This window comes from Miniopterus natalensis, chromosome 5 (assembly GCF_054644295.1).
Source record: "Miniopterus natalensis isolate mMinNat1 chromosome 5, mMinNat1.hap1, whole genome shotgun sequence".
Taxonomy (NCBI): domain Eukaryota; kingdom Metazoa; phylum Chordata; class Mammalia; order Chiroptera; family Miniopteridae; genus Miniopterus; species Miniopterus natalensis.
This window is the reverse complement of record NC_142085.1, coordinates 68801847-68826741: the sequence shown is the minus strand read 5'-3', so window position 1 is coordinate 68826741 and position 24895 is coordinate 68801847. Positions and strand designations below refer to the sequence as shown.

At 36.2% G+C, this 24895-nt stretch overlaps 1 protein-coding gene across 2 annotated transcripts in view; it reads left to right on the top strand.

Annotated features, from left to right (window-relative positions):
- PTPRK (protein tyrosine phosphatase receptor type K) overlaps positions 1–24895 on the top strand; it is a 434061-nt gene that overhangs the window by 153199 nt on the left and 255967 nt on the right. For both annotated transcript variants that reach the window (XM_087817607.1, XM_087817606.1), the window contains exon 3: positions 23794–24065. In XM_087817607.1, the coding sequence (XP_087673733.1) occupies positions 23794–24065 (272 nt within the window). The remainder of the gene's footprint in view (positions 1–23793; positions 24066–24895) is intronic.

Sequence of the window (24895 nt, the reverse complement as noted above, 5' to 3'; positions counted from 1 at the left end):
TTATTTGCACAGTTTCAGCTTGCATGTTCATTTTTATAGCCCCACACCACTGAGCAATGAGAGGACTGTAGTCATTATAAAATGTGATCTGCGCTCTGTTAGGGGACGTGCTGTGGAAGTACAAAGCCTTTGGGGGTGGTGTCGCAGCTGGAACCTGCACACAGGAGTGGGAGCTGGCCAGGCAGAGAGGCGAGAGGGCCATCTGGGGGGAGGAACCTGCGCAGGCAAAGGCTTGGAGAGCCAGGAGAGCATGGCACTTGAGAGGAAGGAAAGGAGGGTAGGTATGGCTGAAGCTGAGAGCGCAAGAAAGGCAATAGAGGAACCGCATGGTAGGGGGAGGCAGGGTCATAAAGGTAGAATCAGTGTCAAGACCCAAGGTCTTTACACTAGGGCCGTGAGAGACCCCCATTAAATCCGCCATTCACAGACACCCCTCTGACTGCATATGGGCACTGAATTGGAGGACAATGCAATGGAAGCATTTAATATTTTATAGAACTTTTTACATTAAAAGGTGTTTTAGTGTTTGTGTTTGTTTTGGTGTTTGTGTGTAGTGAATGATTTTTATTAACAGAATGTTTCAAACGATTGTATACAAACCTGCAGGCTCAATACCAATATGTAAAACTGATTAAAGGTGAACTACCCTGCTTAAAATTGTGATGCATACTGCAAAGCACCACCCTGTTCCCCCTTCCTATGTCTAACCCAGTCTTGACTTCATCTCTCCAAACCTGGACTACAGTGTCCCTTGTAGTTTAGGGTGCATTGCAAGAACCCTTTACCATTTCAACTATGACATTTTAGTTTTTACTTGTTTTGTATGTTTTATTACATGGTTTTATTTTTAGAAATAATCTCAGTGCAGAAAATGTTTGAAAGTCGTTATTACCCTTAAGGTTTTAGGAATTCGGGTTGGTAAATTCTAATTTAAAGAAGAAGAATTTTAAAACGGGGTAAATTTTTTTTGGTAAGAACTAGTTGAGAAAATGAACTATCAGGAATTTTCTTTTAATCAATTTGATGTGTGAAAATTATGTGAGAAGCTGCTGATCTATCCACAGAGAAATGTTTTATTTTTGATGTTTAAGTTCCCATGTTCTTTACAGTTATCTACCAAATGTTCTTTCAGAGCTTTAAGGAATTATAGTGATGCTTTTCTTATATCCTACCTGCCTGAACATGTGTGTTTAAATCCACACTTTATTTTCTATCACATAAAACACACCAATTCTCTTGCCTATATAAAACAGGACTACTGTTGTTTTTGGATTGGCAGATGTTTTTGTTTTATATCTATAACAAAGCACTCATTTTGACACAATGATATCTTTTATTTCCTTGAAGTGCTGAGATTCCTCTTTCTTGATTAAATTCTTTACTCTTGAGGCCCCCGGACATCACCGGATAGGATGTGGTAGAAGTTACAACTTCAAAATTGAATGAGTCATTTTTCAACCATAGACATGATCTCTCTTAGATTCTTGGCTAAATTCAGGATGTGCCTCATTGGTATGACTCACACCTGGCCACGCACCACACATGCTTGTATGTAGAGGTGTTCAGAACTGAAGAAGCAGACTGAACTGAAACCATCCTTTTGGTTGCTTTTTTTCTTTTTTAAACTTTTAGGTTAGAGAGTTAGGGGCAGAAGAGCACCACATTAAACTGGAAAAAAAGGCCAGCTTTCTGGCTCCAAAGTAATTAATGTGGTTTGCAAATTGAAAGATCTGCTAGGCTAATAGGTAATAAAAGCTGGCTCAGTGCTCATTTTTCCATTCGAAGTTTAAATATTAAAGAATATTCCAGTCCCGCAGCCATGCCGAAATGTAGGCCCAGTGTTACTATTACTTTCATTAATTCTAGAGAATCTAGAAATATTATTTTTTTATGTTAAAGTTCCCTTTAAAAAACCTTTGCTTAAATGTTTATAAAACACTGTGCAGGCCAAACAAAACATTTTTAACATATCAGAAAACCTTAGAAAACATTACTGGATTGTATCGGTGTTAGTTTAACTGTTGATATCTATCTGCGTGCTCCTTCTTACCCTCTGCCCTTTTTTTCTTTTAAGAACATTTTTACATCTGACCCTGATTGGCACCTTCAGTGTCTTCTGCCTTGGCTATGAGCTAGTCCATAGGTACACTATAAAAATGTAGTGTCTTTGATCATCTCCTTTTCGTGGCTTGTTATTTCTGGCTCCTAGCCTGTTGCCTGGAGATTTTATTTTTTTCCTTTCTGCCACCCCATCAAGTGGATGCATGGGTAGGTCCCCCCACATGGACTTGGTACATGGTTTTCTCTCAGTACTGGCCACGATGAAAACGCTGCTCCATGGTCTGAAATAGGGTAGATTGCCCAGATTTCCTGATTTTCCTGGCACAGTCCTAGTTTATACCTGCTACCTGGGCATAATTATTAATAGTGCCCCATTTCACTCTGGGTTCTGGTTTGGAGGAAGACTTATATGGTCACTCTACCCATGGTCATTTTCCTCCCACATTCATCACTGAATTTCCATTGTTGGAAACCAAGCCCAGACTCCAAAATGGGTTATAATTTCACATGCATAAACATTTATTATTACTGAAGTAAAACAAAACAGACAGAATATAACACCTACATCTACTTAACAGCACTTTCATCAAAAATTTGCATGTATTTTGCAAATAAAGCCTGTGATATACACCGCTGGGTAGTATGAATAAAGTTGTATTATCTTTCTTTCCCTCTTAGCAGCATCAGCTTCTAAATATATGCTCATTTGATGTTAACTAAGGCAGTAAAACAGCAGAAGCTCTTTATCTAAATTGTCCCAGTGGACAATTCATCTCACTATTTATTTATTTTTGATAGAATAAAAATATAAAAAGCAGAGATCATTAAAGCATAAAGCTGGAATGAATTTTTGTATTTTTCTGTTGATAAAATCTCTCATTTATCTGAAGTTGTACATTCAATTATAAACCACTGTCTGAGGGGTTTAAATCTTGAAAAAATATCCGCTTGGGGATATTTATAGGCAATTTTTTCCTGCATTTTGTTTCCTGCTTACATTTGATTAAGTGAATGAGCCTAAGAGATGTGAGGAATAGTAACATCACATGTTTTTATGTTTGCTCTAGTACTTCCCATCGCCCTTGGTTGGTTGTGGATTTTTGTTCCTTTTTCTGGATCTTACACTTGAATTCTTTGGGACTCTCAAGAGAATTTTTTCTTATGCCTTATTCATACCTCTCTTCATGATTTCTCATTTACCTTCATTTCTCTTTACCTATGATTGCTTCTCGTGTATAAGGGAGGGTGGGTATAGTGTATAAATCTGTTTGCAAAAGCCCATAGCAATTACTAGCTTCCTTAAATAAGTGGGTTTTCATTTAATTTCTTATTTAATAAGGACATAGTCGTTCCTCTGCTTTGGAGCCCACATAGTTTTATTCATCAGTAGCCAAATTAGTTATTATTTTTCTTATCAGCATTCAACAGGATGTCTGATTTGCTCTGCCTCCAATTTAGAAGTTAAACAAATTGGTATAGAGCTTTCAAGTTTTCATACATGACTTATTAAAGACAGCTAAAAATACTTAATAACCAACTGAATAGTAGTTCTCTTCAATTTGACTATTAGGATTATATTTCCAGTAAATCTTCTCACATAATGGAAGTAGGAAAAATAAAAGTTGATTATATAGTTTGTTAAAATAAATTGAACTATTTCAACTTACAAGGAGATATTTAGATTGTAATTCTCATAGAACATTTTTATATACTGTTATGGCTTTAATATTTACTGTGAATAAAATATAATAAACATAAATCTTAATTGCAATATTTTAAAAATTTGGGAGATTTCTTATATTAATGTAATTAACAATGTTATTTGCAAGTGGAAGATACTTTTTTATTGCTCTAGAGATGTAGGTATTGAATTCAAAACTTTACAATAACTCATTTTTGGCACAGTTTTACAATTTGGAGCTTTTAAAATCAGATATATTAGCTAATATTACATTCTTTTCATATAATGAGTTGATTGGAAAATTTATTTGCAAGTTATGCAAATAAATACATATTTGGAAATAATATAGTTTCATTTGATGCTTTCATACTAGTGATGCTGGTGACTTTTGAATGTTATTTTTTTTCACAGCTTTTTATCAAAGCACCTGTGTTTTTGTGAAATCTACAATAGACTGTCTATACTGAGAGCCATGTCTTATCCTTTGGTTACATTCTTTGAGATACTGACATATCTAACTCCCATGGGTACTGTGTATATGACAAAACAGGATTTCAAGAATCTGGAATAAACTTTTTGAGCAAAAATCAAAACAGCTAATTTGTGTTGCTAATTCTTGGATATTATGTTTTGATGCTGGGTTGGACTTTTAAATTACAATGAGGAGACCGAAGAGTTATTAAGTACGTAAAATGTAGGAAACTTAGATTTCTTAAAGAGTTTATTTCCAGTTAATAAAATTCCCTGAATTTGTAATGTTTACATATTAGTATACATACATTGTAACTGTATTTTGTCTGAGGATAACAACAGTAATTAAGCTTAAGAAACATCTGAGGTCTGCTGGTGTGGCTCAGTGGTTGAGCATTGACCCCTGCACCAAGAGGTCACAGGTTTGATTCCCAGTCAGGTCACATGCCTGGGTTTTGGGCTTGATCCCCAGTGAGGGGCATGCAGGAGGCAGCTGATCGATGTCTCTCTCATCAATGTTTCTCTCTTTCCCTCTCCCTTCCTCTCTCTCTCATATCAATACAAACGTACTTAAAAAAAAAAAAGGAAATATCTGAGATAAGAGATTGCTTTACCTTTGTACATACCTCCTGCTCCCCTCTGTCTCACATACAGACGCAGATACAGGCTTTTATGGATCTATTGAAAAACGTATAGGTCTGTGATTTAGGGTTGACTTTGTGCTGCTTAAAAGCATATAAGCAAACAAATGAAAAATAATCTCAACATATTACATGAACCTTTCTTCACTATAGATTTATCTCCAGTTTCTATAAGTTTAGAGATACCTCAGAATAGTAGATTTTGCCTCTGACATGAGTTTAGCCCATCTTTCAGTTCCCCAGATTAGCAACATTTTTATGGTACTACTTTCCCTAACATCTGTTTATTGAGAGAAATAGAATATATACTGTATTGATTGGCCAGGTAGCCGAAAAGGAAAACAATTCTATTTTTTATAATTTCTGAAGTTTTAGATTGGGACTTTATAACAGACTATTGATAAAATCACAACACTGAGGAAATTAATTGAAGGTTATTTACTATAGGATATATCAGAAAATTGGCTAAACATTTTAACTTTTTATTAAAAAAATATGTTTTTATTGATTTTTAGAGAGAGAGGAAGGGAGAGGGATAGAGAGCGAAACATCAATGAGAGAGAAACATCATCCATTGGCTGCCTCCTGCACGCCCCCTACTGGGGATCAAGAGCACAACCCAGGCATGTGTTCTGACCTGGACTTTCACCATGACGCTTGGTTCCTGCGTTGACGCTCAACCACTGAGCAACACCGGCTGGGCTAAAAATGAACTTTTTAGATGACAGGATTATCCACTCTCAGCCAAAAACAAAAGACTCTCAGTTTTCACCTTTCTATTTCCCTTTGCTCCCTTGAAACTTTACAGTATTTGCCATTTATATATGTCACTTAAGTTTAGTGTCTTTCAGATTTTTAATCTATAAAACACATGGCAAAATGAAATGATGTCTAAGGTCCCTAAAACCCAGAGAATTTTGTGAGATTGCAGCCACTCAGAGCATAACAGGGAAACATGAGCAATATAATACCCTCGCATTTCTCTGTTCTTTCTGCTTCTGATTGTTATTCATTGGAACATTTTTGAGACAGCAGGTCTACACTAAGGTGAAAGTGCATTCTTCTCCGCCTTTCACTAAGGTGAAAGTAGATAAAAAAGACATTTATTGCCTGAGATATATATTCTTTAAAAATGTTCTTTAAAAATGGGTACAGTGGGTATTAAAAATACACCTACCACCTTTCTTTGTAGTTAAAATTGAATGCTTCTATTTTAAGGATTAGATATATATAATTCTAATGAAAATACGGATTATGCATTTGGATGCATTATCTCAGAGCATTTGCTATCACAGGCAACGTGGTATTAAAGACCTTCATGGTAAGATGTATCGCTGAGAAGGGATACAAATGCAAGTAGTGCACGCTTCCCTTGCGTGGTGATTAACATATATATTATCTCTCCAGTCGGAGTTCAGGACTGAAGAGGAATCCTAGATAGTTTTGGAAGAGAAATAAATTGGAAAACATTCCTGCTTCTCAAGCCGAGCTTCACATCATAACTTAATTATTTGTGTCTCAGATGTTGGGATTTTCTCAAATGTCAGTGATTCAATTAGCTGATACTTATTGATCCCTGACCCCTCCTTTTAGTACATTGCTGGATTCTGTGGCTTTCAGTAATATAGAGTATTGTCATCAGCACAATGACTCGTCTCCTTGAGGAGATGGTGGACACTCACAGAATAATTAAAGAACAGACAACGACGAGAGCAGCTACCGTTCACTAGATACTTCTTTTGTGCCAAATTTAGATTTAAGTGTTTCATGTATAATGGGAACAAAAAGGCATCTTCTTACCCATAACTAAAGGCTCAGTTCCGTTTGGTGTCACTCAAGGAGAAGCATATATTCAATATCAGAAAGAATTTAAACTAGCATGCATTCATTCACTGAAGACTCCTGCAGATTTATGCATATGTATGCGTATATCAATATATTTGTGGCTGTGTATGATATATAACACAATAAATGGGAAACTTGCTAAAAAAGAAAAACCTTTTGTATGATTCCTCAAAGTTCTGCATCACAGTGGTTGCTCTAATTTTGTGCATCTCTGCAAAAATTAATCACTTGGCTTTATATTTAGAGACCTACCTTCAACCCGTTCCCCCTCAACTTTCTGCCCTTTATTAAATAAACAAATTATAGTTTATCTAGATTCATTAAAAAAAATTTCCCCTTTATTCTCCCTGTTAGCAGGGGTATGACAGAAGCTGAGGAGTACAAACCAGTCTCCCATTGGGGACAGTGAAAGAAAGACTGAATAATCATAGTTTAATTTTGTTGGGTCTGGCTGCATATATCCAACATTGTGATATGTCACCATGTTTTACAGTGTTTTGGCCAACACAGTTTTCTAATTGTTAGCAAATTCAGGAGAAAGATCCTGATATAAACTGAGTTGGCTTTTGAAAGATGAGTGTTACTTCTTTGGCTACGTGGTGGGGGAGGGTTAGTAAGAGAATCAGTGAGGCAGAGAGGACAACGTAAACATATTCATCTTGGCCCTGTTGGTCAGGGTACAGTTACTGATGTGTTTAAACAGGATCCCTGGAAGGGAGCTGGGCTTCCTTTTGGGTGAGAAAAGTAAGAAAGTGTTTTTGACATAAGAAATCAAATCACAGAAATTTATTGTTGTTGTTTTCTATGCAATAAACATATAAAGGCATAAATATATTCCATACATGCCTCCCCAAATTTTTGTAAGGCAGAGGGTGTTATCTCTCTTTTGCAGATAAAGAGCCCAGTTCTATAAAAGGGGAAAGGAGTTGTGAAAGTCACTTAACTTTAATATGATAGAACCAGGATTAGAACTAAGTTTGATGTGACCTCAGAGTTTATTCTTTTAACTATATGCTTAGAAAAATAGACAGAATTGCAGATGTTTCTTAGTTTAAGAGCTGTCTTGTTTATTTCGACTGGACTTGGGAGAAATAAGAACTTTGCCCTTGTATATTTTTTCAAGCAGCTAAAAATGCAAACAAATCTGTTTCACATAATTTATGAAATGTTTTTGGATAAAGCATGTAACAGCTGAATTTCTATTTAATTTTTTTTCCTACAGGAATTGTTAATAGAAGTTTTACTGTACTGCAGAGTTAACCTGTATAAATAATCTGTTTATATAAATCAGGTCATCTTTTATTTCTTTATTTTAAATCCTTTAAATGATAGAAAATCTTTTACTTTTATTAATGATAAACTATCTATTAATTTTAAAAAATACAGTTATTTATATCATCTGTCTTACTACACTGTTCAGGGTATCTGAAACAGCGTTCAATAGAAAGATAGAGGACATCTTTCTTGCATTTTTGAATTTTCACAAATGAAGTGAATTATGTAGGTTTGGTAGCTATACGTTTTCAAAATAACAAAGTTTTCTTTTAATCAAAAGATTCCTTCTTTGATAATATGCTAGAGTGGATTTGTTACAGTAAGTTAAAGTGGTGTAACTACATGATGGACATTTTTCCTTGGTGTAGCTATGTTCAGGTTTTTGTTTGTTTCTTTAGTCTCCTTCCATCACCATATATCTGACCCCCTTTACCGCTTTCAACCTTCCTCACACCCCCTTTCCCTCTGGTAACCACCATACTTTTATCTGTGTCAATGAGTTTTTTTGTTTTGTGAGTTCATTTGTTGCTTTCTTTGATATCCCCCACATGAGTGAAATCGTATGATGCTTTTCTGTCTGACTTATTTCACTCAGCAGGATACCCTTAAGATCCATTAAGATCCATTTATGTTGTTGCAAATGGCAGTATTTCATCATTTCTTTTGGCTGGCTAGTATTCTATTGTATATATAACAGTTTTTAATATTGAGATAAATAAATAATAGGTGGTTTTACTACTTCTTAGATACAGCTTACCAGGCAATCATAGTTGACTGTCTTCTGCATCACAATTTTATGTAAATTTTCTAGCCACTGGAATCTACATTGCTAGTTCTACTGGAGCCTCAAATTAAGATGCCGGTTTCCTGGCACCAACTTGAAAAGGAAACACATAATTAGTTACTTAGTTGTTTCTTTACCATGTTAAGAGAAAGCAAAGCGTTTTCTTTTTTAAATTCTAAAGTTTGGGAGTAGAGAGGAGGGCATAGAACATAAAGTGGTGGCTCTTATTTTAAGGGGGTGAATCCCTCTGTGTATCGTTTTAAAAAATATTTTTTCCTCCAGAAAAAATGGAAGTTATTCATTTTCTTGGAAGAAATAGAAATAATTTTGTTCCACTGTGGTTTTTGTGTGTATTTTCTTACTCTACAATTATCTGTATTAAAAATGATGAATTTCCTTTGATGCTAAGTTTATTGAGCTAGGGAAATGCTTCTCAGATTATAATCTGAGTTCTCTGAAAGCTTTAAAATGGAATATTTTTGTTTTTTGAGTCTAAAATTAATATTCACTTATACATTTTATAATTAAGATGGTCTGGATGATTGAGAGATGATTCAAAGGCATTATTTACATTTGTGTTGATGTTGCATTTACTCTTTTCCTAAGTCAAGGTATAAGTTCCATCATAGTTCAGTGCACAAATGAAGGTTTAACAGTGATTCACGTAGAGAAAAATGGTGGGAGAATTTAGTTACTCTGTTGCAGATAATACGTGACATAAGCATGAGAAACGGGTAAACTGTGACTTTATATTAGTCAATATCATACTATTTTTATCATATATTTTGTGCAGCTCCTGAATTTGTACTCATTAACTCTGAAAACCTCATTTAAAAATATAGTAAATAATCAGAAAACAGGTTTTAGCAAGTGGGTTTAAATTTTTCTTATTTTTGTATTTTGGAATGCATTATAATATTTGTTGGTCCATTAAAAGTGTAAATCAGTGGCTAAAAAAAAAAATCTATCAAAGAAAAATAAATTATAATAACATTTTCACAAATGATGTTTCATTGTGATCAAAATCAAAAGAATCAAACCCAAAAGTAAAATGTAGAATATAAAACAAACATATGTTTTTTCACTATTAAATGTAATATTTGCAATATTCATTCTGCCAATTTATTATGTAAAATAAGTATTAATTTAATTTGATTGATTTTTACATTTATTTGTATGAATAAACTCTTACAATACTCAAACTTATCTGTGCATAGTATAAGGTAACACTGAGATCTATGAGAGTTTTCCTTTTTAAATATTGGTATTTTGCTCATGTTTGAGAAACTAAATCAGGGATTTACTCTTAAAATATTTTATGCTCATCAGGATTCAAAGAGCATGATTTCTTGCACACTTGGAGGTTTTTAAGGTAAATGTAAAAATGCTTGCCCAGTTTCTGGGTCTGCTAGAATGAGGAGATTCCTTATGAAAATTGCCTGGGGCCTGAAATAAATGCTCATCAACAGAGGAAAAATCTTGAAACCCTCTTTGCTTGCCATGTTTATATTATGAGCCATATGGTTTCACTCTGACAGTTCAGACCATTGAACTCCTAGCTATTTTTACTTATTTGATAGAGAACCAAGAAAGAGTTTATACTTGGACAAAATGAATTATTTTAGGAGGACATTCTGGCCACTGGAGAAATCTCATTCTTGTAGGGCATCTGAACAAATCTACTAAATTTGTGTAAGATTTAGGATCCTCATGCCTCTGCATCTTTCTTTTGCTTAGCTCCTTATCAGCTTGCAACTCTCCCACCACCCTCCTTATCTGCCTTAGTTTTGGAGGGGGGTTATGGTAGTAATTTTGAACTTTAGATTTCATCTCAAATATGATCCCGGGCAACTAGAAAGATGATGAAACCACTTTTTCCATGAATACCCTCAGGAACTTGATAGTGAGGCCATTTCTATCTCTAAAGGAAGAATCAGCAGTGTACTTCTGATCAAATGATGGAACCCAATTCAATTATTAAATTTTAAAGAAGAAGAATCAGAGGTCCTGTGGCATGCTAGTGCCCTTTGTGAGACCTTTTTTAAATAAAATAACATCCTTAGCCTCAAGTCCTTCCTGGAAGCCCAGTGTTGACATCAGTGTGAATTTCTTCATGCATACCCAGCTTTTGCCCATGATCTTGTTTCATTCTCATCTATTTATTTATTTATTGTTATTTTTCAGGTTTAGAAGGATATTTATATGTTTTCTGTGTTCCAGGAAGCAATTTAAGGACAAAATTACTGTGGAGAAGATAATCACAATGGGCTTTCAATCTCAATTAGTTCCAATTTTCTCTCTCTAAATACATGTCTGTTTTAGCAACTTGTCAAATTTTTTCCCTCAGAACACGTTGTCTTTTAGATTGAATTCTGGTCGATATAAACATGTAACACACTCAATAGGGAATTTGGATTTTGTATTTGAGAAAAAGCAGGAGATGGTTGTTCAGATTCAAAGATGTGTCTATTGAGGGTCAAGAGATGACTATACTAAAGATACCCAAACTAACCTAATGTGCTTCTGAGTGCAAGGTTAAGTGGCTTTATTCCACCTACAGAGAGAGTTTGATGTGGGGTCTTGGAAATCACTTAAATTGTTAATCGCTATTGAAATCATATTTTGGTGCAAGGTGGTAAGAATATTCTTAGTTACTAGAACTAGCCATATAAGTTAGAAGTTGGGAATGAAGGTCTTTCTTGTCTTTTGTAGTATTTCTGTCACTATTAGTGATAATGGGGTTTTAAATCAGATTGTTGTAGTCTATGTTCCATAATAATACATATATGGTGTGACATGTAATTGATTACATTTACTGTCATGTTTATAAAATATTTAAACAACACCCTCTAGGTCCATCCATGTTGTTGCACATGGCAAGATTTCATTCCTTTTATTTTTTAATGGCTGAGTCATATGTCATTGTATATATGCACCCCTCCTTTTTTCATCTATTGATGAACACTTTGGTTGCCTCCATATCGGCTATTCTAAGTAATGGTGCAGTGAACATCTAGATGAATATGTCTTTTCAATGTAGTGTTTTGGATTTCTTTGGACAAATACCCAGAAGTGGAATTGCTGGGTTCTTTGTTGTCTCTTGTTATAGCCTTTGTTTTGAAGTCTAGTTTGTCTGGTGTAAGTATTGCTACCCCAGCTTTTTTTGTTTGTTTCCATTTTCATGAAGCACCTTTTTCCATCCCATTACTTTTAGTCTCTGTGTGTCTTTTGATCTGAAGCGAGCCTCTTGAAGACAGCATGTGTAAGGGCCTTGTTTTGTTAACCATTCAGCCACCCTATGTCTTTTATTGGAGCATTTAATCCATTCACATTTAAAGTAATTGTTGATGGATATGTATTCATTACCATTTTATTACTTATATATGTCTTTTTCCTTCTTATTCTTCTTTTTAAAAACAACCCTTTAACGCTTCTTGTAATACAGGTTTGGTGGTGATGAAGTCCTTTAATTTTAGTTTTTTGGGGGGAGGGGTGTCTGGGAAGCTCTTCATTTGCCCTTTAATTCTAAATGATAGCTTTGCTGGGTAAAGTAATCTTGATTGTAGGTCCTTGCTTTTCATCACTTTGAATATTTCTTGTCAATCCCTTTTTGCCTGCAAAGTTTCTGTTGAGAAAGCAGCTGACAGTCATACGGGAGCTCCCTTGTAGATAACTAACTACTTTTGCTGCTTTTAAGATTCTTTATTTGTCTTTAACTTTATGTATTTTAATCATGATGTACCTTGGTGTGGGCCTTTTTGGGTTCATCTTGTTTGGGACTTTGCACTTCCTGGACTTGTATGTCTATTTCTTTTACCAGGTTAGGGAAGTTTTCTGTTACTATTTTTCAAATAGGTTTTCAATTTCTTGCTCTCTTCTCCTTGTTAGTATTTTACATATTCAGTATCTTTTTAACTAGAAGGTTGGAGTAACTAAGTATCTTTACTGTTTTAAATAGTTATATTAGGAATACATTCCTCTTAGCCTCCATCATTATTTCCATTAATGAGGTATCTGCTACGTGTCAATCACTATGTGGAAAGGGATAATCAGTGGTAATAGTTCTTAAGAAATTTACTATTAAGTTTGGAAAGTTCTGTACATTTTAACACTACAGAGTTGGAAATATAAAATTTGTTAATCTACAGAGTTATAGAATCAATCATAGGAATTTATGGAGATCATCGAATTGATCTCCATATAGGGGAGAAAAAAAGAATACAAGCCTTCTAAGCAAAAAGGAGTACGACAAGGCAAAAATGTCTGTTGTCTCATTATGAATTGTGAACTATGATGTGTTCATCCCAGTGGTTCATAGCATATAAGCATTGCAAAGTTTCTATGGACCAGACTCAAGAGGATCTTGAGTACCATATGTATGATATTATCTTTTTCTGGACATGCACTTGATTGCTTCAACCAACAGAACCATATTGTATCTAATGAATGTATATCACTGTGATTAGAGTAATCAGTGCTAGTTCATCATGCTTGCAGAGTTTAGTCACTGCTTGTAGGACCATTTAACAGCAATCACTTTTTTTAAAGTCATGTAAACAGTCCCTAGGGAGATACGTGATCATTTCATATTTAGAAGAAGAAAATGTTGGAGACCAATCTTTGCTTTTGTTATTCTCCAGGTGAGCAATTTCATCCAATTCTGTATGCTCAAGGTGTTTCTGCATATTTTAGGAATATTACTGAAATCCTGAAAATACATCTCAATAGTAGATTGAAAGGTCTGAAAGTTTAAATTTTTAAATTATTGGAAGTTTCTTCTTTTCTTCTATAAAAGAAAGACCCTCTGCCTTTGAGGGAGGTGGGAAAACACTTGTGCTCGATTGTTGGTCATTTACTTGACCAACTATTATTTGTTTTGGCTAAAACTCTTTTTATTTTAGCTTCTACGGTATACCCCAGAAGAAAGCTTTAAAAACTTAGTGTGGGAACTGGAATTCTACAACTTCTCAGTGTTTGTGTTCTCCCATTGAGCCTTAAGTTAGCATTTATGAAAACATTAAAGTACAATTCTCAGTTGCTCTCAGAGCACTATTGGAATGGAGGTCATTTGCATCATGCAGGTTTTTGGTTAAGTTTAAAAGCAATGTTTTGTGGGATGAATATCCTGGGGTGATTGTTTTTGCTAAGAGGAAGTTGAATTAATTGTATGCCAACAATCAAAAAAGTATTTGCATGCTCTTTCCTTCCTCACCGTTGACCAATGTTGCTCTTCACAATTGACCAGGTGTGTTTTGGTGATTTTTTTTTTTAATAACAGCTTGATTGGCAGCATCAGGGTGAAGTAGCTTATCCTAGAGAACAATGATATGATTCAGTATTAGACTTTGCTCTAGTATTGGGAACCACTAATTCCATGAGAGCTATCTTAAATTAAGGTAGGATCAGGAGGCTTATAGAAGTATGTCATGTTTTTCCTTTTCTTTTTCTTTTTAATTTTATATTAAATCTTTGAATGTAGAAGATTAATCATCTTGTGACCAAAACCAGTAATCTTAATATTTGAGGTGATGATACTATTCTCATTTGCTTTTTTATTTCTGGGGACCACAGTTTCTTTTGTCGTATTTGTATAAGTCATGAAGTCACTTGGAGAGACAGAAAGTAAATATCACCCCATTTTCTCTACCACCCTGTTTTTTCCTGTTTTCTTCTGTCTTCCCAGATCTTATATTTTAAAGTTTAATCACTTATTTTTTCCTCTTTTCCTCCTCTTACTTGTATTCTTCATTTCTCTATACTCAATTCTCTCTCTCTCTGTGCTCTCAATTTCCTTTTGTTTGTTTTTTTTTTGTTTTTTTTTTTGCTTTTTGTCTTATGTCCTCTAAGGCAGGCACTGTTTTCAAAAACAAGCAGACAGATTGTTGGTTTAGGTAGTGCTTTGTAAATAAAAAAGATGTTTTTACTTTGATAGTGCCCATTTCTGTAATTCCCTACAACAGTGCTTTCAAACAGTACTTTTATTATATCTAAGACACTTATCTTTTCTGGGCATAAGATATTTGTCTCAAAAATGGTAGAGGAGAAGTGGACGGTTGGGGGTGGGGGTGTCAGAGTTCACCCTGAGTTCTTTTCTAATTGACTGTTACCATTTTATTTCTCAGGAGTAGTTGTTGACCCTTTTCTTAATTTTCAGTAAAAAGAAAGCCTAGTTCTTCTGGTATGTTAACATAGATGTTTGGTACCTTTAGACATACTAAGACTACTGAGCAGAATGTTTTGACTTCAGGAATATCTATTTATATGGAAATGTGGAAGCACTGTACTCATTCTCTGCTGGCCTTCAGTCCTTGTCTTCCATTATTAACAGAGTCAGAGTGTATCCAGACAACAGGCTGGAATCGTTAGTCTGATATGGAGGATTTTGTCAGTTTCCAGAGGCTGCAGGCTGTACTACCTGCCTTACCTTCCATTGTTCTTTCCCTTCTTGGTTCCTTCAAAAAGGCAAGTGATAATTGGAGAATTAGCTGTAGGACAAAGACTCTGTTGCCTTTGTAATGTAACTTGGATTATTCTCTTTCAAGATGCCTTTTTATTTTAGCAGCTGCTTCTCAAAACATTTCAGTACCACATAACAGAAAAGCTATGCAGGTTGGAGAGCCATGCGGGGAGTGATGCAGTTTCAGAAACGGAAAAAATCTTAAAATAGGAGTCTTAAACTTACACCTATGAGTCCTTTACTGTTGCGTGTGTATGTGTGTTTCCAAGGAGAATATTCTATACTTATATCAGGTTAGGAAGGAAGGACGGGAGGGGGAGGGGGAGGGGGAGGGGGGGAGGGGAGGGGAGGGAAGGGAAGGGAAGGGAAGGGAAGGGAAGGGAAGGGAAGGGAAGGGAAGGGAAGGGAAGGGAAGGGAAGGGAAGGGAAGGGAAGGGAAGGGAAGGGAGCTAGCTTTCTGGAAAAAAGGGTCAGAAAAGAATAGGAAGGAAAAAGTTGGGAAGGAGGGTTGTTGACAGACATTGGGATGAAAGGTGTTGGGTAGAATTGTGAGGGTTGAGAAAGGTTGCGAGGGAAAGTTTGAGAACTGTTCAAGTGCCACTGAATTGGAAAATTATAAGTGTACTAATTTTTAACATTGTCATCTCATTTTTGCCTTTGAAAATGATCTTTAAATACATTTTCCAGCATGATTCTACTATTTGATAGAGAAAGGAACAAGTATGTCTAAAAGAACAAGTGTTCGGAACTTACCTAATCAGCATGTTGTAGCTCATATAGACAAGCTCATTTAGTCTTGACTTAATGAAAATGGTGGTGGTCAGTGTAGGGGCCAAGTAGATTCATGCTTTTGCTTTCTAAGATGTTGCAGGGGACCAAGACCACAATGTTTGCCCAATTTCTAAATCTTAACATGTAGCAGTTAAATTCCGCTAGAAGGCTAGTGTCTCAAAAAGGAGAATATTGTGCTAATTTTACCTAAAACCTTCTTTTTACTATGTTGTATTCTCTGAAAATTCTAAGAAGCTGTTCCCTGAAATCAAGACTTTTAAGATTTTCAAATGTAAGTTGGCTACCTAGAACAAATACAAAGCCCTTACTCAGGGGTTCCAAGAAATTTTAGTCCTTCAGAAGGTGAATGAAACAGTTTTATATTTTGCTAAGGCAATGGGAGGAATATTTTAGGGAGCATAAAGTTGTTGCAGACAGAATACTAGGAAGATACATGTTCAGTCCTTTTATATTGGAGTTTGAAGGACAAGATTACTTTTTCCAATCTGACATTTTATTATGTGTGCTTCATTCTGTCTTAGAAACAAGCTGTGTGGTGTACAGGGCAAACTCCATTAGGAGACAGGCATTATCTTAGAAATACCAGAATGTATAAGTTTTAGGAATTAATAATAGGCCATGCAAGAAATGTGAGGGCACCTATTTCAGCCTTATGCAGATAACGGAATCTCTTGGGGAATTGTCGAGATTGAGAATACTTTTTAGTCATTTCAGATTCCATGACTTTTTTGTTTTATCTCTGAAAAAACAATATTGTTATCATTTCTATAATTCAAAATTTTGATTGCCTTCAGTTGAGCTCACCAGAAGTTTACAGGTGAAAAATTTGTCTATTAGATGCAAGGGTAAAAAGGAGGATTCTGATCATAAAAAGCTTGCACTAGGGCTGGGAGATGCACAGATAGATACGGTGTATTTGCTTTGGACATGCAGAACAGAAAACACAAATAGGTTGTCATCCAGTTTAGTTATACTAAACATTCTGCTCCATATTGAAAGCTCCAGACATTGGTCTAGGTTTTGGGATGAACAAGATAGACAAAATCCGAACTTTTCCTGGAGATTTTTAATCACGTAAACAAATTAAAATCAGTACTTGCCACATGGCAAGTGCTGTGAAGGAATTACAAAGAGTAGCATGTCGGAAAGAATCTTTGGAGGAACAACTTTAATTGACACACCAAGGAAATGCTTCACTAATAGATCACACTTGAGCGGAATGATGAAATTGAGCCAGCTGAGGAGAGAGCATCGCAAGCAGAGGGAACCCAGTAGAAACCCAGGGGCAGGTGTAAGCAGGATTTTTAAAGGGCAGGAGGAAGGCCGCCCCTCCACTGTGCCTGGGCGTGTTGTGTAAGGGAAGAGAAGGTAGGAGATGCTGCGAGAGCAGGGGCCAGATTACCCTGAAGCTGACAGGCTAGTTAGAGTTTGGATTTTATTCTCATTGCAGTGTGGGCGTGAGAAATGGTTAATTGTATGTTTTGAAAACAATGAATTTGGCTGCCGTTAGAAACCTGTTGTAGGGCTGCTGATGTGGAAACTGTGAAACCTGTTCGGAGCCTCGTCTGGCTGTCCTGAGAGATGATAGGAGCTTGAGGAAACTGGTGCAGATGAAGAGAAGAGGCGGCCTAAGGACATAGTTTGGAATTAGATACTACAAGACAAACGTCAGGGAAAGGAAAAGAGCAAACCGATTCCTAGGTTCTTCGTTTTAGTCGCTCAGTGAATTATGTTGCCACCTAATCAGATGAAGAGAAAAGGAGCTGGGGAAGAAGCTCGAGAAAAGAAAATGAGAAGCTGAAAGATTTGACAAAAAATTAGGTCAATGATGTTGGCTTCAGCGCAAAGGTAATAGTAACAGAAATGTTTAAACATTAACAGCAACAAAAATTTCATCGTGGGTGATCTGGGACCCAGATCATGATTTTGGTTGTCACTATTCTACCCACCAAGAGTGTGCGTGTGTGTGTCTATCCTGTTCTGTTTCTTTGATCATCTCTGATACGCACTGTAAATTTTTACTGGTGTAAAAATATTCGGCTTTTTCTATTTTCATTCTCCAGACATCCTGTATCCCAGTGAAGACTTTCGTCTTATAGGGCATATTTTTATACACTGCAAAGACTGAATGAGTGAAGTACACTCTATATAAATGAAAGCACTGCTAATGTTCTCATTAGAGCATGAAGATAAAAATAATTGTGACCCTGCCAGGCGTGGCTCCAGCAGTTGAGCGTCGACGTAGGATCCATGAGATCGTGGTTCTATTCCCGGTCAGGGCACATGCCCGGGTTGCGGGCTCGAACCCCAGTTGGGGGCATGCAGGAGGCAGTGGATCAGTGACTCTTTCATCATTGATGCTCCTATCTCTCTCTCCCCCTCTCTTTTTCTCCTTCTCTTAAATCAATAAAGACACATTGGTTAAAAAAAGTATATTAAAATATAGTGGTGTCCACATGTAGTCCTGGGACCAGTATGGGTCCCTAAGGCCCTTTTGGGATCCTCAAGGTCAAAACTATTGTCATAAAAACATGAAGATAGTGTTTTTCCTTTTTTCTCTCATTTTCTCATAAGTGTATAGTAGAATTTCCCAGAGGCTACAAGATGTACTGTGTTATATTACAATAGATTGGATGAAGAAGTACAAGTGAGAATCTAGGTCTTATTAAGTCATACATTAAAGAGATTTGCAAAAATGTGAAACAATTTCTCCATATGATTTTTGAAAATGTAATTTTTTATAAAAATGTATTAAGGTCAACATAATGATTTTATTACTAATATTAACTGAACTAATAAATGTTTTTGAAACTTCTTACTTTGAGTTCCTAATGTGGTCAATATTGATAGATAAAACTAACAGAAACAAAGTTTCCTTGGTGTCCTCAATAATTTTTAAGAGTGGAAATGGCCTCTTGAGACTAAAGTGTTTGAGAAGCATTGCTCTAAGAAAAGCTTAGAATGGCTCTACCAAAAATGTTCAGTGCATTCTTCCAAACATTATACTCTCTCATCAGAGGGTCCTGTCTGGAAGCTGCATAAACCAGTTCCAGTTGATTCTTTCTTGTTGTTTTTATGTTTCCTGATTATTTATCGTACACGCTGGCACTGCCTCAGCAGTTACAGGTTGTTACATACGAAGAGCTAGTCTCTTTGTATCTTTCTTATTCAGTCATTCAGCTAACCAACCAAAACAAGTTTTATTGAATTTCTATATGCAAGGCCTTTGTTAGATGTTGTGCCAGTTGTCAACTCATGGCCTTGCCGCTCAAAATCTTTCATTACCTGCTCTGGTAGAATGGAGCTGGACCCTTGAAGCATTTCTTCTTTGTAGCTTTCGTAGTGTTAAGCTTTGTCGGTAGAGGGTGCTGAAGGGGCATTTTAGTGGGAAGTTGCTTCTACTCCTGGTTAAATTGTGCTTCTGTTTTAGTTTCTGCTTGCTGGTACTGCATAGCTGAAAGTTACCCAGTGATGTGCCCAGTGCTTGCAGTGCCCCCAGTGAGCTTGCAGCCACAGCCTGGTCTGTGACCACCTTGCTGTGACCCTCCCAGCATGCACACTGTGCGCCCAGCTTTCACGCCACCCTCCTGCAAGGAAGAGTTTCCTGCCAGCTCTGGCCCGAGCAACCCAGCAGACTCCTGCAGCATCCAGCGGGCTGCACCCGCACCCTTTAAGGGGGTCTGATTTTAGCAGCTTTCCTCCCCTTTCCACATTGTTTCTCTTCTTGGGTATTACAGTTATTCTTTAGGGTTCTCTTTCCAACATTAAAGTTTCTACTTCCTTAGAGTCAGTAATTCTTTTTATTACGTTTTCACTGTTACATTTACTGTGTGGCTTCTCTCTTCTGATTAGACTCTGAATTAGGTGCTTTCTAAGAGAACATTATTAGTCTTCTGAGAGAGATAAATGGTCCCTGTATACATTATCTAAAATTTGTGCAAAAGCAGTGCTTAATTAAGGGTCAGAAGCAGAAAGGCAGAAACTGTATCAAAGGGCTTCAAGGTAGGGAAAGCTGGACATGGGCTTGGGGCTGAGGAAGAACAATGGGTAAAATTGGCTGGGGGTTTTGATGAGGGGAGGCCTTCTTCCAAGAGTATGCGCCCATCTGGAGAGGAAAAGCAGGTGCTGTGTGGAGAAAGTGCTGCGGGTTCTGTCAGGGTGGAGAAGGTGGTTGTGAGGAGCAGTAGCGGGAGGTAAAGTGGCAAAACTGCTTGGTGACCAGAACATGGAGGGTTGTCGGTACTAAGGCAGAAAAGTGGGAATTTCTCTCAGTTTAGTTTATAGAACACATTCAGTGGATTTTGAATAGGAACTGACAATAAAAATATTACGTTGGTATACTAAAATATATATATAAATAACAGGAGTTTTAGGATGAAGTCTGGAAACTTATTTATTATTCATTATTTTCTTTGCAGTTAATCCTGTTTCTTGTGTTGTTATGTTATTCCTAGACGTATAGCTTAAAGATAAAAATTTCATTAAGACATGCAATACACAGGGCATTATTGTTGTTTATGATTATGGGAGTTTTTTCTTTGGCTATTCTTTTAATAAAAAACACTACTTAGTCCAAGTACTTTCTGCCTCTCTTCTCTTTTTTGAATGAATCACAATAAGAAGTTTTTTTTATTCATTTGTTGTTGTTGTTGAAAGAAAGCCATAATACTGTTAATCTGTAGGATGCAGATAGGATTTATTTTTAAAGGCAAAATACCTGTTTTATTTCCTAAGTGTTTAGCATTACTCATTTGATGTTCCTCTAATAAAATAGTATTCATGTAGTTTCTTTTTTAAAAGTACAAATCGATTGCCTGTTTATTGTGGAACATTCAATGAATGTACATAAACAAAAATAAGAAAACAGAAGACAGTTATAGCTCTCCCCAATAACACAACTTAGATTTTGCTATATATTTTTGTATTTTTCCAGTTAATGGGCGTACACACATATTCATACATGAATATACATACATTCATACAAATAGACTTATTTAACTTAAATATTTTAAAATAAATGACTATATTTTGTAACCGGCTTATTTTACTTAACATATTGTGACTGTCTTCCATTAAAATAGTTTTAATATCATTCTTAATGACTACTCAATTAGCCATCAAACTGATTTACCATTTTAAAAGTTGGACATTTAAAATGCTTCTGTTTTTCTCTATTTTAAACAGTGTAATGATGAGATGAGCATCTTTTTAAAGCTATGTCTTTGTATTTATTTATACAGGATTGTTTATCCTAGTGTATGCTTCTAAAGTTGGAATTGCCAGACCAAACGGTATATGTCTCTTTTAAGGGTTTTGATTCTTGTTGCCAGATTGCTCTCCAGAAAGGTTGCACTTTAAAAGAATTATTATAAGCATATATCTTTTTCTCCTATGTCTTAAATGATATATTTGAGAATTCCATTGCCTAGGAGCCTATGAAGAATATTTGTAAGGCCACATTAAGTAAGTTATATTAATTAAAAGTGAGTACATTATATGTGTGTGCACAAAAGTATCATTATTAAGTGTTGAGATAGCTAAATCACAACTAAATAAAATTGAATTCATTATAAATCTGATGGATCAGTTAGCTGGTAACCGAACAGTAGTAAGTAAACAGAAATTATAATCTAAAAACATGAGGGAAACACATATTGTAGAATTTTCTGACTCTGAGAGTTGGCAATCATTTATTTTGGGCAACTGTAGGAGTAATTTTTATAAGTTGATAAAAATAGCATAGTGTTCTCTAAGTTTGGGATGATGGAAGGGAATCTTATGTCAAATAGACAGCTATACCTTCACAGTGCCTACAGGGTTAATAACCACTGTACGAAGTCAGTTGGCAGAGGATTCAGATGGCTTGTTGGTGCTAGAGCTTCTTCCTTCCAGAAACTGTGCAATAAATGCACATTATCCCAGAGCACTCAGTAAATGTAGCAGCAGTCAGGCTGCATTGAAAAAAAAAAGCCATTTACAGCAGGAAGCAGCTGGAAATAGGAGTCTGGAGCTTGAGAGAAAGGTGTCACTGGAGGAAGGAGTCTGATGGGTGGAAGCTCTGACAGGGCATGAGCTTGCCCAGGAATAGCTCCAAGTGAGAAGAGCAAGAGCAGAGGGTGGAGCCCACACACATTTTAGAGATATGCTGAGGGAGAGAAAACCAGGGAGAATCCCGCTAATTTTGTACTCTGCCTTCAAAAAAGTACTCATATATTTTCCTTCATTTTCCAATGAAATGTTCAGAAATGAAATATCAGCACTTAAAAAAAAATTAACCTGCATTAAATACCCCTGAAATGCTAAAATTGTTTGGACAAGCTTTTTATTTTGTGACTTTTGTCTTTCTAATGATCAAATTTATATTCCTACAAATTAATATACTTTGCTCATCTCATTTCCTTAATAAGAAAACTATTGTAGCTTAAAAGCGCAACTGGCTGAAAATTGCTAAGTGGTCTTAATGGTAAATATCATACCATTATAGTTAATATAAATTAAAATGTGAGGCAAAGCCTATTTTATTCCAAAGTTTATTTTATAAGGGAAGAAAATACTATTTGAAAGTCCATAAATCATTTAGGGAGCACCACTTTAAAATTGACAATCAGAAGTCATAATACATACTTGTAAAACTCATTTAAATGCACTACTGCTGTAATATGTCACTGAAAAAAACACTCTCCTGGTATAGCAGGGGAGAAATAGGTCATAGGCCTATGAGGATGTTGAGGCCCAATGCCATTAAGTAACTTTTCCAAGATCTCAGGCCTGGTCATAGTTAAAAGCAGTAATTAGTTTGCTCTGCTGTGGTGATTTGAAAAACATCTCCGTAGAGCAGCATGGGCTTCCAATGTGACTATAACAAAGGTAGAAACATCCTGCTTCTATAAATTGGGTTGGGATCCAGGATATCCTGTTAAAAAAAAAGAGCATAACTTCTCCAAAAATATACATGGCCAATTTATTTATTACTGTATAATCTATGAGAATCAGGAATTAAAAAAAAAAGAATTCCAGGTTACAAGAGAAGATGAGAACTGGGAGAAATGAAGTGAAAGCAACATCAGTAGCTATCACTTTAATAAGCTTATTCTGTACTTGACCTGATAGTGTTATCATATGAAATCTTGCCACAAGCTCTGAATTATAGTACCACCAAATGGGAATTGGTCAGATTTAAAATTTTCGTTTCTTATATAGTAGAAATCCTCTTATCTTCCATGATTTGAATAAGTTTTGGGGCATTAATTGAACTAATTAGACTAGCAGTCAGTGAATGTTTAGTGTCACGAGTAAAAGTTGCTGTTTTTTAGGGAGGAAACACAGAAGGGTTGATTAATTCTACAAATTGGTTAAGAAGAGGGATCCAAATACAACCCTTATGGCTCTGTTCTGGAAGACATAGTACTGAGACCCTACCTGGTTTTGCTCAGTGGTTAGAGCATTGGCCTGTGGACTAAAGAGTCCCGGGTTCAATTCCAGTCAAGGGTAGGAATTGCAGGCTTGATCCCCGACCCTACTCGGGGTCGAGGCAAGTGTGGGAAGCAGCCAATCAATGTGTCTCTCTCACTTTGATGTTTCTCTTTGTCTCTCCCCCTCCCTTCCACTCTCTCTAAAAAAAATCAATGGAAAAAATATCCTTGGGCAAGGATTAACAAAAAATTAACTAAATAAAATAAAATTTAACACTGAGAATAGATTGATCTTGTTTTTAGTATTCTTTCTAGGATATATTCCTTTTTGCTTATATATTTATTTAACTTTATTACATGTAATGTCATTTCAGGCTCCTATATGATAGTGGACTCTTCAGATCACGACCCTGGAGAAAAAGCCCGCCTTCAGCTGCCGACAATGAAGGAGAATGACACGCACTGTATTGATTTCAGTTACCTGCTCTATAGTCAGAAAGGGCTGAACCCTGGCACTTTGAACATATTAGTTAGGGTGAATAAGGGACCTCTTGCCAATCCCATTTGGAATGTGACTGGATTCACTGGTAGAGACTGGCTTCGGGCTGAGCTAGCAGTGAGCACCTTTTGGCCCAATGAATATCAGGTAATCATCCTTTCTTTTCTGGTTAAAGCTTTGATGGCACTGGATCTAACTATGTGTGTAATACTTAGAGGTAAATATTAGCCCCATAGGAATATGAGGCTGCCTGGCTAACCCTCCCTCACCCCTTCCTCAAGCAAATGTTTGAATACCCTGGCAAAAATCTTCAGAAACAGAGAAAAGCCATCCCACATATAGAAAAAGAAGTTTTGGTACAAAATTTGTTGGTTGTTTGGCAAAAAGCTACTTAATGACAGATATATTTCTGTGTTTCTATTCAAGAAGAAATAGTGTTTCTGATGAGAGTGCAATGTTCAGATGTGTTTGGTTTACTCACTTCTTGAAAATAACATTTGGAAAATAAACATGCAATAGTGTTTCATGAAATAAGTTATCTAAGAGGGAGGCAGTTTGAATAATGTTTGTCAGTTACGTGAAGTATGAAAATTAGCAGACAGCCCTGGCTGGGTGGGACAGTTAGTTGCAGCGTGGTCCCATACAAAAGGCTGCAGGTTTGATTCCAGTGTTCTAGAACGGAAAGATGTTTTCTTCAGTCTGGGAGAGCCATCTGCTTTGGGAGGTCCAAAGCTTTGGGAGGGCTGCTTATGTGGTAGCTGGATTGCTGGAGGTGTATGAAACTAATGCTAAAATACTGGAAGAAAGGTCAGTGGGCACATCTCTGACGACAGTGGCTTCATGGCTGTCATCGAGGGGGCACCCTCACAATGCACTGTCATACTGACCTCAGAGAATCTGTTACTGGAACTTGACACTGAAAAGAAAAGGCTGATTCAGCAGAATAAAACTCAAATGTATCCAGGCTTCTTACAAGG